A 19,209-nucleotide genomic window follows, 5' to 3' on the forward strand; every position below is an offset into this window, starting at 1 on the left:
AGAATGTGATTTCCAATTAGGTCAGTGTAAACAATAAAACATGATATTTTAAAGATAGGGCATTTGTATTTTAGCCCCAGTAGGGGAAAAAAAGAGAGACAGACAGACAAAGAGACAGCCAGAGATCTGTATAATTCATTCATTTCTGAAGATAACTAGCTGCTATGATGCTGCGTTTCTTTTCTTATAGGCCTATAAAACTTCAAAATTGAGAAAGATATTTAAGGCCATCCAGTATCACTTTCATAATATCGGAAGTTCCCACTGCAGCAGTCATAACATCTGCACTTTTGCCTTTACAGGAGATTACTGAGAGGATATATTGGGGTGGAGGCAGATGACCTGTTCTAATTGTTAAAAGCTGTAATCGTTAAAAATAAAGAAAGAGTTCCTTCTTACACTGACATTTCCAAAGTAAATTACCAAAGCACTATACCTGTCCCCGATTGTTAGACTTTACCACATTTTATTATGGTCACAGACATGTCTTATTTCCATGATGTGGCTGAGAAATCCTTGATGATAAAATCTCATAGCAATCTCTCCCCGGATCAGTTTTCACATATGATAGGTAGTAAATAAATATTTGAGAATAGTTGATTGTGCCAGATTGTTGTGTCTCATCATGAAAAAAAGCCTGTTAAGTGATTTCTTTTCCACCAGTTTTTCCTCTGTCCGCCCATTTTCTCACATGACCACTAAAGTTAACTTTCTAAAAATCATAGGCTTCCATGCCTCTCTTTTCTTCTGCTTACACAAGAATCTCTTTCCAGAAGTCCCACTCACTACTACAAATTAGGTTGACTTATTTTTTATGGGACTGGGAAGAAGAGGAGACCGCTGGTTCTTGTGAGGTTTTCAAGTGGAACTGCCTTGGTTACCTCTTTTGTTAAAAGTTAAAGATTTTAAGTTTCAATATTTGTTACTTTAACAAAATGTATTCTACACATTGAGTTAATATTGACTGACTCTTTAATTTGGGCTCCCCAATTTTAGATATTTATAATCCAACCTAAATTAATATATGGTGGCCGATTGCCACACCCTTGAAAGAGTAAATGATGGGTTTATTATTAGAGAATACTATGCTAGGAAATAAGATATAAATCATGTGTATCAGTGTTTGACCAAAAAGCTTCCAACAAACCAATTCTCAAACCAGTGTGAGTAACTTTGATTTTCTGTTTTGCTAATGTCAACAATCCTAATCCTGCAGTTTATTCTTTAGAGGTATTTTAAGTCAAGTATGCTATTTATGTATGTTTTTACATTTATAATTATACAAATAGTAGTTTTTTAGATTATCTGAGAATAACTAAACTTTCTCCTGAGCTCTGTTTAGCTGTGTATATTACATCTGAATTTGAATGATTCTTAAGTATCTGAGAAGTTCTCTAACTAAATTAAGCATTTTTATTCTGTCAAGCTTAGCCTTTTTTCTTCTTCTTTTTTTTAAGCTAGAGGAACTATGTTTTATAATATAGCTATTGAATCCAGAAAACTGAGAATCCTGTCCACTTTTCTCTCCAGTTAATCTTGATATGCTATGAATTCAGTTCCCTTTAGAACTCTTGATTTGTTTCTCCCATCTTCATGAACAGTGGTTAATCAGGCCCATATTTTTTGCCTGGATCATTGCAATAACTTCCTAACTGGTTGCCCTGACCCCCGCCCCCACCAGCTCCTTCCCTCTGTATTCCATCATCTTGGTAAACCTAGCCTTTCTAAAATGCTAGTCACATATTACTTACTAGTAAAACTCTGTCTTCAGGATAAACTTTAAAGCTCTTAGCACAGTACCAAATTGTTTCAATAGGTCTCTTAATACATCTCCCATTGCATATCCTCCTTTTCCACACATTGTATTCCACATTCTGCCATAATGAACTGTTTATCATTTTCAGGTACGTAGTCACTGTTTAATCCATGTGTTGGCCCTCATGGGAGTTCCTCTGTCTGTTTCTTCCTTCCCTTGTTTTCTGCATAATAAATTTATATTCAGCCTTCCAGATCTAGCTTAGTTTTGGAAACCTTTCCTAACTACCCCAATTTCCATGCCATGATTCCTTCTATACTATTGTACTTTATGCATATTGTTAAGAATATTGTCCTGTTTTTTGTTTCTGTCTCTCCAAATGTGAGCACCAAATAGAGATCATGTGTTGTTCACACTTTCACATGCACTTTTAGCACATAGACATAAAAGAAATGTTTGTTGAATGACTGCTTAAATGAACATATTAACTGTTTGATCTTAGTAACTATCTAGTTTATCCATCCTAACTTCTCAGTTTTCTGGAATGATGGTATATGCCATACCAATCACAATAGATAGCCCATGGCTACATGATCATGCTATTATGTTCCAGTGGGCATCCATCATCTTCTTCAGTTAACTGTCTTAGGGCTATTGTTTTCCAGTGTTACACAGAAAATTTATTATATATAATTTAAATGATCGTTAACAGATGTGCATCACAATTCAGAGTTCAAAAGCGAACATGAAATTCTCATTAAGCAAAAGGCATATTTTCAGGCCATGCAATGTTGCTTGAAAAGCAATTAACATATCACACATTATTCCTGTGAGACAAAAACTGTTTCTTTCCCATCTTAATTTGCCTGCTTAAAAATAGACAGAAGAAGATAGATGAGTTTATACTCAAGGTGTATGCGTTTCCCTTGTGGCCCATGAACACATTTCCTTTTCATATTTGCAGAATATTGGTACAATTACTCTTTCATCAGACATGAAATTTGAGTGTATAACCAGTTTGTGGTTATCACCTACTAATTTATTAGGTTGATAACAGCAATTAAGCCACAATTGCTTCTGAGAAATATAAATTGACTTTCCATTTTAAATGGATAATTTAACATCTCAAACCACCGACATAGAGTGTAACTGATTTCTGGGACAAGAAGTTTGTTTCTCCTAGTATTAAACTTTAAAAAATGCAACCATTGATCATCCAGTTACTAATTATTTAATTATGGGATTATGTGGTTTGTGAAATTTCTTAATTTTTTTTTTTTTTTTGGCTTCATGCCTTTTGACTATTTATGGGTGTCATGAGGGAGAGGATTTTGGACAGAAATGTAACATATCAGTAGGCCCATGGTTTATCCACCCACTTAAAAATGTAAAAATTATTATTAGCTTTATAAGCTTAAGGTCATATAAAAATGGGCAGCAGACCTAATTTCCTCCACAGAGCATTGTTGGCTGACCCTGGTTTAATCAAATCTTCAGATAAGACTCTCAGAATTCACCAATCACAGGAGGTGGCTGCCTCAGCTGGTCTCCTGCCCACTAAAAGTAGAATTAGGCTGAGCGTGGTGGTTCACGCCCATAATCCCAGCACTTTTGGAGGCTGAGGGAGTTGGATTGCCTGAACCTGGGAGTTTGAGACCAGCCTGGGCAACATGGCAAAACCCTCTATCTACAAAAAACAGCCAGGTGTGGTTCCATGTGCCTGTAGTTGTACTCCCAGCTGTTCAGGAGGCTGAAATAGGAGGATCACTTGAGCCTGGGAGGCAGAAATTGCAATGAGCCAAATTTGTGCCACTGTACTCTAGCCTGAGCAACAGAGTGTGAGACTATCTCAAAAAAATAAAAAATAAAAAGTAGAACTAACGTTTGTCATATGATAATAGGTTACATATCCCCATTCCAATAATTCTGAATCTCAAGTGCACTGAACCACATCAAATACTAGTGTAGACCTAAATGTACGTATCTAACTAAAAGGCCATCCACATATATTCATCTGCAAATACCAGGTTCACTGTGGTGACCTATTTTGATCCAGAAGCCTTTTGGTAAAAATTGGGAAAAGGGTATTCTTGTTTTAGGAATCCTGACTGCACTAATCAGCAAATGTTCATCAAATACTTATGTATGAAACATTCACTGGGTGGAGTAGAAGATACCGACATGTAAGGAAAGCATCCTAACTGGTGATCTGTCTCTCACACACACGTGTGTGAACACAGGCACACTGCTACCAGTGTGTGGTAATATCAGATAAGAGCCAAAAGGGAAATTTGAATAAGTGAAAAGGAGCTTAACACTGGGAATTAAAGAGGAGAGTTTTGTACACAAGAGAGTTGAAGATCATGTTTCCAGAGAAGAATCCACATATGCTGCCAAGAAGCATCAGAGAGGAAGGGGCCGAAATTGTCAGCAGAGAAGAATTAACAACACAGTTGCACATGAAGCATGCTGGGGTGGGGTAATACAGCGACCACTTTGGCAGGAACCGGGGGTTCATGAGGAGAGATGAACTTTGAGAGGCAGAGACTTGTGCCAGATTGCTGAGAATCTTGAAGGCCAGGCATCTTAATCATGAACTGAGTGGAGGCGAGATTATATTTCTTTATGCAATGCTTGCTGAAAATGACATCTCAATTCAAGGGCTGGGTGAAAATGCAACTCATTGCTTTATTCCCTTATGAATTTTGACATATCTCACAAAATTAATATAATAGAGATGAAACTGGAGAATTACTAGAGAAGAGTCCAGCATCTGAAACTTGTCAGGTCCTAGATGATAACCTCTTATAGACTATGGGGAGCCATTGAAGGTTTGCGGCCAGTAGGGTAGTGTGGTTAAGCAGGATTTTAAGAATAGGCTGTTAGGAAAATACGTTTTACCAGGGGAAAAAAAAAAAAAAAAGAAATTTAAAGTTTCGATGAAGGAAATGGGAGAAGATCATGACTTGAATGAGGGGGTGAATAGGACTGACCTTGGAAATATAAAGTATTACATTAAAAAGAGCTATTTGAAATGACTTGATGTTTAATATCTATAATTTACTATTTACTACATTTCATATATTGTTCAAATCTCTTTCCTTATATTATTTAATTTTCTCAACAACACTGTTATGTAGATACTGCTAAGATTCATTCCTGTTTTTCAAATGAAAAGCTGAGACACTTTTAGCATTTAAGCAACCTACTCGGCCAGAAATAATTACAACTAGAAGGAATTGGAGCCAGGTTTCTAATCCAAGCCAGCTATCTTAGTCCATTTGTGCTTCTAATACCGAATACCCAAGACTGGGTAATTTACAAAGAGCAAAATTTTGTTTCCTCACAGTTATAGCACTGGGAAATCCAAGATCAAGGTGCCAGCATGTTTGGTTGTCTGGTGAGGGTTGTTCTCTGCTTCCAAGATGGTGCCCTTCCCCTCTGGAGGGGAAGAATGCTGTATCCTGGTATGGCAGAAGGTAGAAGCGCAAGCTAGCCAAATGCTCTGTGAAACCTCTTTTATAAGTGCCTTAATCCTGTTCAAAAGAGAGGAGCCTCATGTCCCAATCACCTATTAAAGCTCTTAATATTATCACCTTGGCAACACCTGAGTTTTGGAGGTGACACATTTAAACCATATCACCATCCAACTCTTAACCCCTGTAACATTTTATAACTTGGTCTTAGATTATATATATATATATATATATATATATTTTCTCTTCTTCTTCTTCTTCTTCTTCTTCTTCTTTTTTTTTTTTTTTTGTTAGAAGGAGTCTCACTTTGTCACCCAGGCTGGAGTGCAGTGGTGCGATCTCAGCTCACTGCAACCTCTGCATCCCGGGTTCAAGTGATTCTCCTGCCTCAGCCTCCCAAGTAGCTGGGATTGTAGGCACCCGCCACCACGCCCAGCTAAGTTTTTATTTTTATTTTTTATTTTTAGTAGAGATGGGTTTCACCATATTGAGCAGGCTGGTCTCAAACTCCTGACCTTGTGATCCACCTGTCTCGGCCTCCCAAAGTGCTAGGATTACAGACATGGGCCCCCGCGCCCAGCCGGTCTTAGATTATATTGATGCTTGATCTTTCAACAAAGTTCCCAAGAGAACAAGGCTACAAGTGCATGGGCCTTGGAGTTGGAAAGACTTCTCAAGTCTTCCACTGTGTGGCCTTCATCAAGTCATCTAACCTGATGGAAAAACAGTTCTTGCATTTATGAAGTGAAGATTTCTCATTAATTCTAATTTCTCATTAGGAGACTGAAGGGAGATTATGGATTCTTGTTTCCCTTCTATTTCCGTTTTTCCTCTGTAGAAGTGACAGTGTTAGGTTTTGGAGGAAAATGAAAAGTACTTCTCATACATCTGATATTTGAGGTGATGGCAGAACCCCCAACAGATCATGTCCAGTGTACAGCTGTAGTAAGGGCCAGTGTCTTAGAGGGTTGGGATTGGACATGGTACCTTGGTTCTCTTTCACAAGCAGGTGATAGTAGAGAGTAGTTGAGTGCTCTAAGAAAGAGTTGAGAGAACTACTGAGAACAGGGAGCAGGGCCTTGAGATATACCAACTTACTGAGGTAGATCCAGGAAGAAGAACTGGGCGAGTGAAGGGAAGGAGAAGTATGAGTAGAATCACAGTAAAGCAGGGTTTTGTAAAGCGTAGGGGAGGCTTAACTTAGTGGATGGTAAATTGTGTTCAGAACACACAGTGTTCAAAGAGGTCTGAATTATACTGGATAAAAAAGATGGTCAAGAATGTAGAGAGTTCCAGGAGAATACAGATAACATGACTATTTTTTTTTTTTTTTTTTTTTTTAGAAAAAGAGTAAAATCCATTTTCTTTGTTAAGCCCTCTAAAAACTTGATTTGATTAAGTGCATTTTGGATACTCACTTTCTAATCAATGTATAATGTAAAGCTAAGGATTATTATCTTTTCCCTGCTTTACATACTTAATTGTAAACTACTCTCCTTGTTGGAGCTAGAGAATGTGCTCCTGAAATGCCATAGCAACTCAGCAACACACAGACATGATGGGATTAGGGAAAATGAAGTTGGCATCCACTAGATTTCACAATCCAGTAGGAATAGCCCAGAGCTGAACTTCCTCACCCAGTTTATTCATTTGCTTTGGTAAATAACTTTGTCTTTCTAAATATAAGCTTCTTCTCAAAAATGAAGCTAATGTGAGCTTAGGTAAATTTCTACTTAAAAACACATGAAATATCTAAGGATAGAAAGTGCCGTTTAATTATTAAGTCATTATCTTTGTCATTTATTTCCAATTAAACTGAACTGTTTAATTACAAATAACATCTTAAGTAGATAAATGGCATAATTAGTTTATTTTTAACTGTATGCCTATGAAGAAAGGGTAAGTTATTTATAAAATACTTTGCAATTTAAAAATTAAGCCAAGTCTAAAATGGTGGTTAGAAATTTTCTGTAGCTTAATAAAAAATACATTATTAAAACTCAAGGTCCTTAGCATCTTTCATTCCTAGTGCTACCCCAATTAAGTCAAGAGAAACTTTTCATGTAAAGATAGAAAGATTCACCCTGAGAGAGCTTGGCACAGAATGAAAAAGATGAAAATATATCTGTATTAATTATTGATACACTACAGGGAGAGTAAGTGTTTAAAACCAACCAAATAACATTCTTTTGATTTAGACACCTCGGTTAATTTATTTAAATAGTCTTGATTTATGCTTTTATCTCAGACTCCAGTCTTTAAAAGATGTATTTAAAGCATTCAGAGCCAGAATTATGATCATGCCTCATTGTCAAAAGGTGTCTTTCATTCTCAATTTTCAGTGCTGCAAAATTCCAATTTTATTTCTCTGTTTATAGACATTTTAATGGGAAACTGGGAGAGGCTGCCTCAGGGGTTACTGGTCAAGTATTTTAAGTTGAATAGCAAACTTTTTTCTTTGCTTTAAGAAGGTTCTATAGTGAAGAGTTAATCAGTAGGTATTGCTGGACTTATTTATTATGTTTTGTTTTGTTTGGGATTGTATCAGTGCAGCAAAACATAATATAATACATAAAATAAAATGCTTTAACAAATTTCGATCTCACTAAAGCTTTCTGTGACCTAGACACTCGGTAATGGATCAACACAGCATGAAGCCCTAAGCTAAACCAAAGCTCACATTTCTGTAGTCATGCCCAGTCACTGTTATATTTCACCTGGCTTATGGCATTGGTACCTCGGACCACATGGCTTTGCCTCCTCTTCGTTACGTGGAAAGAAACAGAATCTTGAATGTTATGCTTGGGAGGAAGAAGGAAGGAAGCTCTGTGTTATCTGTGAAATATAAAACTTACCCAGTTATACTCCAAGACAAAGCAAACCACAAAATTTAAATATTAAAAGGTAAACAGAAGAGTCAATAATAATTCATCATACATTTTAAAATAACTAAAAGAGTATAATGGGAATGTTTGTATCACAGAGAAATGATAAATGCGTGAGGTGATGGATGCCTCATTTACCCTGATGTGACTATTACACATTGTATGCCTGTCTCAAAATATCCTAGGTACCCCATAAATAGATACACGTATTATGTAGCCATAATGACTAAGAATTTTAAAATATAATTTTTGAAAGGGTAAATGGAATGGGGATGATGACAAAGTTACAAAAGACAGAAAGTGAAGACATGGGTATGTTGTAGCACATTCCTGGGAAAAGCTCAGAATAACTAATGGGGAAATATTCCTACATTTAAACATGCATGGTCATTTAGGTTTTCTGGTTTTCATTGCTTTAATTGCCCCATATCAGAAGGACATATTCCTTTGAAAGAATGAGTTTGACTAATGTTAAGTTTCTCTTTCAGTTTTTTTTTTTTTTAAGATTTAAAAGATAAAAGTGAATGACTGCATAGAGGCATGTTGACATTTATTCTTTCTTCTGCTTGCTTGATTCAAAATAGTCACGCTGGACAGCAGGTGGTAAGTGCCTGGTGTTTATGAGGGAGAACAGCAATTTATTATTTTCCTTGGTTGCTACCTTGAACTACGAAGGTAGTAAAAATCCAGGACACATTTATCTTACAGAGTTGTCACAAGCAGCAAAGAAAATCACAGAATCACAGGCTTTCTCATACCACTAGCATTTGCATTTTCCATGCTGATTAGCTTAGATTTTGGAAAAATGTTATGAAATCAGCTACACTTTATATTATCAAATTGCTTTCTTTGTTGTCTTTCTTGGCATTTTGAAAATTCTGTGTGCATTTCAGATGACTAAGTAGTTCTCTTAAAGGTTTAACCAATGTTGAAAGCCAGAAAGTGTAAAGATGAATAAGATTTTCTTCCTACTCTTTAACAAGCTGTTTCTTGGCTGGTAAAGAAAAAAAGCATCACCATTGTCAGCTGTGCACTAAAGTCTTTGAAACATAATCTGTGGGTAAAACCATTTCGTTAGTGTTGTATGTGTGCTAGAGCCTTACTACTGACTTAACTGTAATTAAAAATATTACTTTAATTAAAAATATTACTTTATGCTCCAGGTCTTATCAGGTATGCCCATCTTTCTCAATTACAGCTGAGTACAATTAGATACAAACTCAGCTTTAAGATGGTTAATTGCTAGTCAAAGAAAGACTGAGCAATATTTGTATTTACCTTCTTGGCAGAAGAAATGTATTGTAATACCTACTGACCAGTTTGAAACAGAGGTGAGAGATTAAAATTAGGAGACAGTAACATTTTAGAGCTTTTATTCCTGGTGGTTATTTGCTATTTTTTATCCCCTCTTGACGTATGAAAGAATAATGTACTACTGTGACTTTAGTTTTTGAAATGGGGAAATGGCTGTTGCATTAATTCCCTCATGATGATTAGCATCATGCATGCAGAAAGGATACATGAGGGAAACAATTAGTGCAGTGACTAAGAGCATAGACGCCAGACCTAGAGGGCACACATCCCAATTCCAGTTCTGCTCTTTGCCCTGAGGTAATGCCTGCACAATTATTCATCTATCTGAATACATTTCTTGCTACATCTACTTGACCTGTAGGTGTCTTTTTTTGCTTTGCAATTCTTGTTATTGAATATTAGGTCTTTCTGTTGGGTATTCCTTGTTTATATGAAAGCAATAGATTTTGCATATTAATACAGGTGCCCATACCACACTACCCAATGTTCATACACTTATAATCAACCTTCCACCAGAGCTCTCTGTTTAAAGGGATCGTAAGAACTTCACCTGCTCTTCATCTGTTATCTATCACAATTGTTCAAGGGTCAGCAAGCATCTTCTTCTCCTTCTCTTTCTTTCTTTCTTTTTTTTTTTGAAACAGAGTCTGGCTCTGTTGCCCAGGCTGGACTGCAGTGGTGCAGTCTCAGCTTACTGCAACATCTGCCTTCCAGGTTCAAGCAATTCTCCTGCCTCAGCCTCCCGAGTAGTTAGGATTACAGGTGTGTGCCACCATGCCCGGCTAATTTTTGTATTTTTAGTAAAGATGGGGCTTCACCATATTGGCCAGGCTGATCTCACACTCCTAAGCTCATGATCTGCCTGCCTCGGCCTCCCAAAGCACTGGGATTACAGGCATGAGCCACCGCGCCCAGCCAGCAAATGTTTTCTTGAAGGGCCAAGAGTAAATATTACAAGCTTTGTGTGCCATACAGTTTCTGTCCTGACCGTTCCCCTCTACCACTGTAGTGTAAAAACAGGCATAGATGGTATGTAAATGAATGAGCCTGACTGTGTTCTAATAAAACCCTATTTGCAAAGTAGGAGGTTGACTCCTAGGATTTAGTTTGCTGACACCTGCATTATTGGTGTTGTCCACGTTAGAAGTCTAGATTTTATCTTTGTCTCCTTCTCCCTCATTCTCATAGCCTATATCTCTTCAAATCCTGTCAGATTGACATTCTAAATTTTTCTTAAATTCATTACCTTCTCTTTATCCATATAGACAAAATCCTGATTTGTAGTTTCCTCACCTCTCTTTTGGGCTCTGAAGGCTTAATACTCTCCTGCCTTGTGCCTGCAGTCCTGCCAAAGCTAACTGCCCTAGCTGCAGTAAGAAACTGTCTAAACCCAAACAGGATTATGTCACTCTTTTGCTTTAAGATCTCTGATGATTCATCATTGCCTAAAGGGCTGTTCTCAAATTGAAAACTTTGTAACTTGGCAGAGAAGTCACTTCAGGACCTGGTTCTTTCTTTTTTTTTTTTTTTTGTGATGGAGTCATGCTCTGTCGCCCAGGCTGGAGTGCAGTGGCCGGATCTCAGCTCACTGCAAGCTCCGCCTCCTGGGTTCACGCCATTCTCCTGCCTCAGCCTCCCAAGTAGCTGGGACTACAGGCGCCCGCCACTTCGCCCGGCTAGTTTTTTGTATTTTTTAGTAGAGACGGGGTTTCACCGTGTTAGCCAGGATGGTCTCGATCTCCTGACCTCGTGATCCGCCCGTCTCGGCAGGACCTGGTTCTTTCTCTCTCTCCAGCTGCATCTCCCATTCCTATTTGTGTCCATTTAGGCCCTTGGAGAAGCAAGGTAGATGGGATTATATGTATAAGGAGGACTTGCCTGTGAAGGATAAAATGGGAGTGAATGGGCTTTTGTGGAGCTTTTAGACTGCTATGGGTTCAAACACCTTTGAAAGGGGAGCAGGAAGGAAAGAGGATTGAGTAGGAAGAGGCTCAGCACTCTTCCCAGCAAGTCCCAGTCAGGCTAGTGGGGAGCCCGGATCAGGAGCTGAAGTTGCTTGTTGGAGGAGTCCCTGTTGGGCAGGAGCATGGACCTGTACCCAGTGATTGACTGGCGCTACCTGGGGCCAAGTGCAGCCTACACATAAGACTGCAGTAGGACTACAGGTGCAGCAGATGGAGATGGTCAGTTAACTATGCCCCCCAGCAGTTTAACTCAGAGGAGAGTGGCTTGGGGCCCCTCTGTGGCACCATACATGTGACCAGCTTCAGTTGATCTCTTGTAATATTTTTCATATACTATGTCATCTCTCACCTCCTAGCCCATCTGCATCACCCCTTCCTGCTCCTAACTTTGCTTGGCCAACCGCTTTTCACTCTTTAAGTCTCAGCTGAGGGATAACCTCTTCTGGAAGTATATTTTTACTTCCTACCTCTCAACTGTGCAAATTGCCATCATTCACTCATTCCATAACATCATCAGCCATTTCCCCAATTACAATTGGTTGTACATGTTTTTGTTTTTGATTAGAGAGTCAACTTCTTGAAGAAAGGATTGTTTAGTGTATGCTCTTAGACTCCTACAGTAACCAGCACTCATTTGCTGAATGAATGATTTTACTCTCAGTTATCTATTGGGAGGGTTAGGTGACTCAGATAGAATAAAAAGGAGAACATGACAGATGATACTTAAGTATTATATTTAGTTTAAGAGAATTATATTTTTATTTTAAAATAATATACTTTATAATTATAATTATGACATATTAGACTCATTTCACCTAAATGTGGACAGTCATACAGTTGAAGGAACACTGGGCTTGAAATCAAAAGACCTGTGCTCAAATCCTGGTGACCTCATTTGTGAGCCAAATGGCCATGGGACAACATCTCTGGCATCATTTCCCTATTCAGTAAGATGGGAAGATAGGGATCTCAAAGACACTGCATTTTGAACCCATCAAACCATTTGTAATACATCCAACTACTTGCTTTCATAGAGGTCTTTCTGTTTCCTCCTCTTGTGTCAGAGCTTGCATCAAGCTAGCTCAGTGTCCCATTATACACTGACATTTTAGATCACATAGCTTTTTGTAGAGACAATGAATGATAAGAGCAATTTAAAAGTAGTGGTCTTCTAACAATTGTATATGTGGTGAGTGCTGGTAAATGTATTATTCTGGGAAGTAGTTTCGAACTACATCATCTGCTAAATTATTTTAGGTTAAAATTTTTATAGAGTGCCACATGAGAGCAAATGGGAGATCAATTATATGAGACTAGAGAGACTGTTATAGCACCGACTTGGTGGCAGAATAGAGTTCTAGTCTTCTTGGGTTGGGGGTGAATTATTATGACTGCTATCTTTATGGCTGTGCATTCCAATTGCCACTCTATAAACTGTAAAAAAGAAAACAATAATTTTTTAAAGTAGAGATGTGAATAAAAATAAGTAAAACTTATAAAGTACAAAATATTATGCAAATCAAATAAACAAAATAAAAATAGACACGTTAACTTAGATTAACTTAAAATATAAGAAAAAGATAAAACAAGAATACAGGCTCAGTATCTGTAAATGAACTAAAATGACAATGTAAGATGGAACTAAAAGATCAAAAAGATAAAATGACTAAATGAGCTTTAAGAATGCCAACAGGAGATGGAGATATTTACAATGTAAAAGAATGAACTAAAATAAGTCTGTACAGTTGTAAACAACATAAGAGCCTGTCACAGGAGCATACTTTTGCCACAAAGGGAGAGACGGGGGGCTTCTCCTTGTCCTTTCACTCTTTGGTGTTGGTGTGCTGCCCTCTTAAAGTATTCTTCTGTGACCAGGGAGGGGAATCTGGCTCCTGGATGTTGATGATGATGGTGATGATGGTGATGATGGTGGTGATGGTGGTGATGGTGGTGATGGTGGTGATGGTGGTGATGGTGATTTGGTGCACCTTCTTGCCAGCAGAGGGCAGCCACACAGAGAGGTGAGGACGGGCAGAGCTGGGGTGGAGAACTGAGGCCTGTTGGAGCCCTGTGTTCATGACTGTTTGCTGATCTGAATGTTCCCGATGTTAGCTGGGTGTTTCTTATTGTTTTAATTACTTTCAAATTATATAACAGCAAATACTCCTCCTTCTTTTCACTTTTTCATTCTCTGTGTATTTCTTGCTCAGGATTCAATTCCAGGGGTTGGTTTCTTATTTGTAGGAAATATAGATACAACCTTTTCCTCTAGCTCTTGAGCCTCTGACTTCATTTCTGTTTTTTTTTTTTTTTTCTTTATTTTCTCGCTTGTTGGAGCTGTTGGAAACCCAACCAATTCTCTAAGAACAGACAGAGACAGACACATACAAATATATACACACAAATAAGCCACAGCCCCTTCCATACATGTGCACATGTACACATACACACACATACACATACACGCATCCACTCCACCCATGCATACAAACTGTACCCACCCATTCATAGATTCATAGACACACCCACAAATAGCACATATCTTTCCCCATACACACGTACACACGCAGCTCCACACACACACAACCAGTGCCCATCCCATCCGGGATACCCACACACATCCAGACACACACACACATGCAATCAGTACCTCTTCCCATGCACATGTGCATGTACACACTTACACAGGCCCACGTGCACTGACCTTTTTTCTTTGTGCCTTTTCTCTCCCGAGCGGCTTCTCCCTGCTGCTTTTCACATCCATCATTGCAATGCTCCCCATCTGTACTGCAGATACAGATCTGAATATTGTAAAATTATTGTTTCCTTTCCAGGGAGATTTTTAAAAAAGCTTTTCCACTGTGATCTATAAATAATGAATAATTCCATTAGAAATGTGATGGATGGTGTAACTTTTATGCAGAGTTTGTCAAGCTCAATGTTTCAGGCTTTTACTTTCACAACAGCCCCAGGCCATGGCAGGTAGGAAACTCAATTGGCTGACACTCCAAAGTCTCTCTTGCCACATTTCCCAAAGTGTGTTCCTTGAGTTCTCATAGATAATTCATGCATTTTAAAAGCAGCACTTTCCATGCTCAAATAGATTTGGGAAATGCTACAGTGAACTGACTCCTTTAATGTTGAGCTCCCCAAAGCATTTCATATGATAATTTGCTGTAGGTCATGCGATATTTCCAAAACATATTTGGCCAGGGAACCTTATTTTTTCATCGAAACATTATATCTCTAAGCTCAGTGTTCCATGGAAAATAATTTAGGAAATAGTGTTCTAATGACACTAGTACATTCTCTCTACTGCAGAGAAACTGTTTTACAATTGTCCTTACTGAAGAGTTCAAATTTACCTCCCCATATTTCCATCACATTTGCAGTTCTTTATGTGTTTAGTCCTAAAGTAAAATAAACACCTGTTCTAAAGCCAGTATATGATTTTGAAGAGTCTCCTGAAATCTTAAAGCAGAAAATACAGTTTTTATTATGTTTTATGTTAATATGGTTTTCTGTAAAATAGGTCTTTGAAAATCAGTAATCTTTATAAGTAAGATAGTCTAATTATATTTTGACCAGGTATTTCCTATTATTAAGAATATTACTTCTTAACATATATGGATTATATATATACACACACATACATACATATATACATAAGCTCATCATAAATGCATCAACTGAAAGGCAGTAGAAAGCGAGAGAGACTATGTGAGAGAAAGAGAGAGGGTTCCAGTGCATGTCCCTGGAAAAAGACATTGCAGACACAGCACTAGTACGTATAGCAGGAATATCTGTGCTCCCCTCTCAGCTTTCCTTTGGGACTTTCACCTGTAATAATGAACCCTGTAGGGCCATCCACTGTATTGCAGCCTCCACATGATTTTTTGACACTGAACAGCTGTGCCTAAAACCAAGGCACAAAGGACAAAACCCAAATAACACATTTTGGGTAAAGTAAACATTCCTTTTGCATCCCTTTTCCAAGATACAAGAAAGTACAAATGTAAGAATGGTCACCTTGCCAAAGCTGGCACAGAATAGCTGTTTTATTTGCAAGATTTCATGCATCTGCTTTCTAAATTGAAAAGGGACTTTTACCAATTAGTGATTTTCTAAAAAATCCAAGATTCCAGTGGACCTCAGAGCTGGTCTGTGTTTGGTCTATACCTGTTCCTTTTTAAGTCCCAACCTGCCTACACTCATTCCTTAAGACTTCAACATTCTTGTGCCCCAAAGATCTATCTCTCTGCTCTGGAAATTTGCATTTTAACAGAAATCAGAGAATTGGAGCCCAGATGTTCTGTGCACAACCTGAACAAATACCCTAGGATGCTTTGGAGGGTTACAACAATCTTTCCCAGAGCACACAGCTGGACTTCACTTTGTAATAACTTAAGCAGTTACTGTATATACTACATCAGAATAAAAAATTCATAGAAGCCTCTTTTATCTCCCCTTCTTTTTAGCATTAAGTACAGTAGTAGGCATATAGTAGGTCTTCAGCAGGTGCAGATTGGCAATAGAATAGCTACATATTCTCATTTACTTTTTGTATCGTATTTGTAAATATGGTAAATTGTTCTTTTCTAACAACTCTTTAAATTTGGTGAATATATAAGGAATAATGAACATCAAAAGAAACAGTAACAGAGTGGCAATTGCACCGTAGTATTCTATAGTTGGAAGACCATTTACCCCATTACTGCCACTCTGGTTCTTGGATCTCTGAGAGTGCACCCCTAGTGAAGATAAGCACACCATTTCCCGCAGCAGGTCATTCTACTTTGCTCATCGTTGCTGGTATGAACTTCTTTGCCTTAGGCAGAAAAGGTTCCCCAAAGGAAACCAGCCTTTGGTCAATGTCACCTTTGCTTCTAGACTTCACACAGTTAATGATCACATACTTCATCACACTCTACCCTCCTCATTTGCTGGGAGTTTTCCAAGTTCTCTTTCTATCTTTCTGACTACACTTTCTGTCTTCCTTTTTGATTCTGGTCCTTCTGTACACCCTTAATTCATAGGTCTTCTTTGGCCTGCTCTTCTGGCTCTATTCACTTTACTCGTATGTCATTCACTACTGTGTGTCCAAATACGCCTGACATTTACCAGATTCCTATAAAGACTGTTATAGTTCCTGAATTTTGGATGCATATTTCCATCTACCTCTGGGCATCTCTGCCCACATGTTTCCAGGCTCCTCAAACTTGCCTGGGGAAATGCTAAGCTCATGTTCTATGTGATACTTTCTTTTTAGGAAATATCTCTATTCTGCTCTTATATAGGCTCCTTCCAAACATGTAAATACCTTTATAAGGATACTGTCAGTTATTTGTGATAAGTCTCATACACACATTAAGAATCCTTTTCTAGAACGCTAACTTTGACATAAAAGATGTCAGTTCCCAGTGATAAATTAACCTGTACTGAATATGCCTGTTGTGTACTATGTGTCCAAGTTTCAAAAGGCATCCTATCATGGGTGCCCATATCTGCTTCTCATGAGGAGGATTAATGTGTACACAAGTCACAGCTAATTCATAATTAAGATATGGATTATTTATCATGTTTTAGCTCTAAAATCTTTATATAATTCCCCAAAGGGTTACACTGAAATGTTCTTTCCTTAAAGGCTACGTGTTTTAAAAATGCCAAAAGAGTGTCCTAATCTTATTTGAAAGCTCTTCCGTTGAGATAGCCTTTGCCAAGAACATATTCTTCAAACAAGATGTGCTCTTTTCACTGAAGATTACATTTAGGACAAAATAGTGACAAAAAGTTAATACTTTGTCAAGGCAACTTTAGAATTTGAGTAACCAGTTTCTCCTCCTTGGGGACTCTTGTTCTTGCCTCAGATATTTCTGGTTTCCAAACAGGGTGCCAAGGCAGACTTCTCTTCTCTGCTGATTTTTTTTTTTTTTTTTTTATTGTGATACTTTCAGAATAAGATTATCCTGGACCCCATGACGTTCAGCGAGGCCAGGTTCCGGCCGTCCCTGGAGGAGAGGCTGGAGAGCATCATCAGCGGCGCAGCGCTGATGGCCGACTCCTCCTGCACGCGAGACGACCGGCGGGAGAGGATCGTGGCGGAGTGCAACGCCGTGCGGCAGGCGCTCCAGGACCTGCTCAGCGAGTACATGAATAATGTAAGTCTTGGGCTCTCCATTCTCATGTCTCGGTGGATTCTGTTCTGCAATCGTGTTGCTCTTTTGGAAGCATAGATAGCAGGAAAAGAGAACAGACAGGTGTTCACCTAAGAGTCAGGTGAAACCAAAGAACTGCTTTGGGAGAGCGCGTGTCATGTTGTTTCAGAATCTATATTTTGTTTGTTTGTTTTAATATGGAGCAGATAGATGGACAATAAGCTCTTTCACTTTTTACTTGGCTGATTTCTTCTTGGTCATTTTAGTGGCTGCATTTTGAAGTAGGTAAGATTTCAGTTGATAAAGGTAGATGATTGATGGAAACAGCTGAGAATATACTAAGTCCGCTGTTAAAAAGTGCACTTTTAAACCTAAGGATAGCTGTAGATGCGATTCTTCACCCCTAAAAGGCATTAATAAATCTACTAGCTTTATAAAATGTGTGGATAGGGTTGTTTAAGGAAAAGTTCTAACTGTAGTAAAATTTGGAGGTGTTTTATTGATTCAGTCAGGAATCGCTTATAAGAGTGAGTCTCTAAGTTTTCAAATAGGTATGTATGAGTGGTATCTAATTGTATTTTGGCACATAATAGCCATCCTCTCCTATAGTTATAAAATGTGACAGTTCCTGTATACCTGTAACCTGCAAGAAGGTGATGAAACTCACATTCTTTGCTTTGAAAGGCATTAAATTATGGCTGTATTGATTTGCTACATTCATTCAGCTGAGGCGATGGCCAGTGCTTGCAGCAGTGGATGATCTGTGCTTCCCCCTTTCCTGGACTTTAGGGTTTGAGAGAATTTAGCACAAATTGGGGAAAAAATGTAGATAAAGTGAGGTCTTGATATTACGTTTTGAAGGAATGCCCTGTATAGTGACCAGGTGGGTAACAGAGACACTGAAAATCTGCTCACAGCTATTGAAGTCCATGTTGGGTATTATTAGAACACCCCGAGGCAATGCTGAAACAAAGCAGCCGCTCAGTGTCCCTCCCTCCAGCATCTTACCGCTCCCATCATGAGTAACAATATGCAGCTAACAGACATGCAAACAAGGAATGAGTGTTGACAGTAGCAGTGCTCCTCCTGCAGACCCTCCAGAGAACTTATTCAGAAAGCAAAAAGATGTCAATGAGAAAACCTGACAAACTAAAAAAAACCAAAATTTGTTTCCTTTCCATGAACCTTCAGATTCTTTGATTTTGGAAGACTTGGCCATTTTCAGCACGCAAAGAATAAAATGTGAATGCATCATGTGGCACCCAGCTGCTTATGAGGACGTCTCTATAGGACCCTGGATGACCAACACTTTCTGTAATTTTGATCTATGGTATTATGTAGGGTACAGCTAAAAATGTTGATTCCATGGTCTCCCAACTGAGTGAATCTTTTGAATAGCAGATGTGTCAACAAAGAATGCTTATGAAATCTGAGACCCTGTTTGTTGGTTTGTTGTTGTTGTTGTTAACAAAATAGCAAAGGGCTAATTACCTGGACGTGGAATTTGGTTTTACATTAAGGCATGCTAGTGGTTCTATTAATGAATAGTTACTGACAAAGAAGGAAGTAGAAACTACAGAGATAACAGTGATGGTTAAGATCTCAGTATAAATAAATCAGACAAAAAAGTATGTTTCTCTAAATAGAAATCACAGAACA

The 19,209-nt window shown here is 38.3% G+C and overlaps 1 protein-coding gene across 6 annotated transcripts in view; it reads left to right on the forward strand.

Moving 5' to 3' along the window:
- Positions 1 to 19,209, forward strand: part of LOC105465339 (catenin alpha 2) — a 1,482,339-nt gene that overhangs the window by 721,498 nt on the left and 741,632 nt on the right. For all 6 annotated transcript variants that reach the window (XM_011713753.3, XM_071077395.1, XM_011713752.3 and 3 more), the window contains one exon: positions 17,350 to 17,553. In XM_011713753.3, the coding sequence (XP_011712055.1) occupies positions 17,350 to 17,553 (204 nt within the window). The remainder of the gene's footprint in view (positions 1 to 17,349; positions 17,554 to 19,209) is intronic.

Source organism: Macaca nemestrina, chromosome 13 (assembly GCF_043159975.1).
Source record: "Macaca nemestrina isolate mMacNem1 chromosome 13, mMacNem.hap1, whole genome shotgun sequence".
NCBI classification, from domain to species: Eukaryota; Metazoa; Chordata; class Mammalia; order Primates; family Cercopithecidae; genus Macaca; species Macaca nemestrina.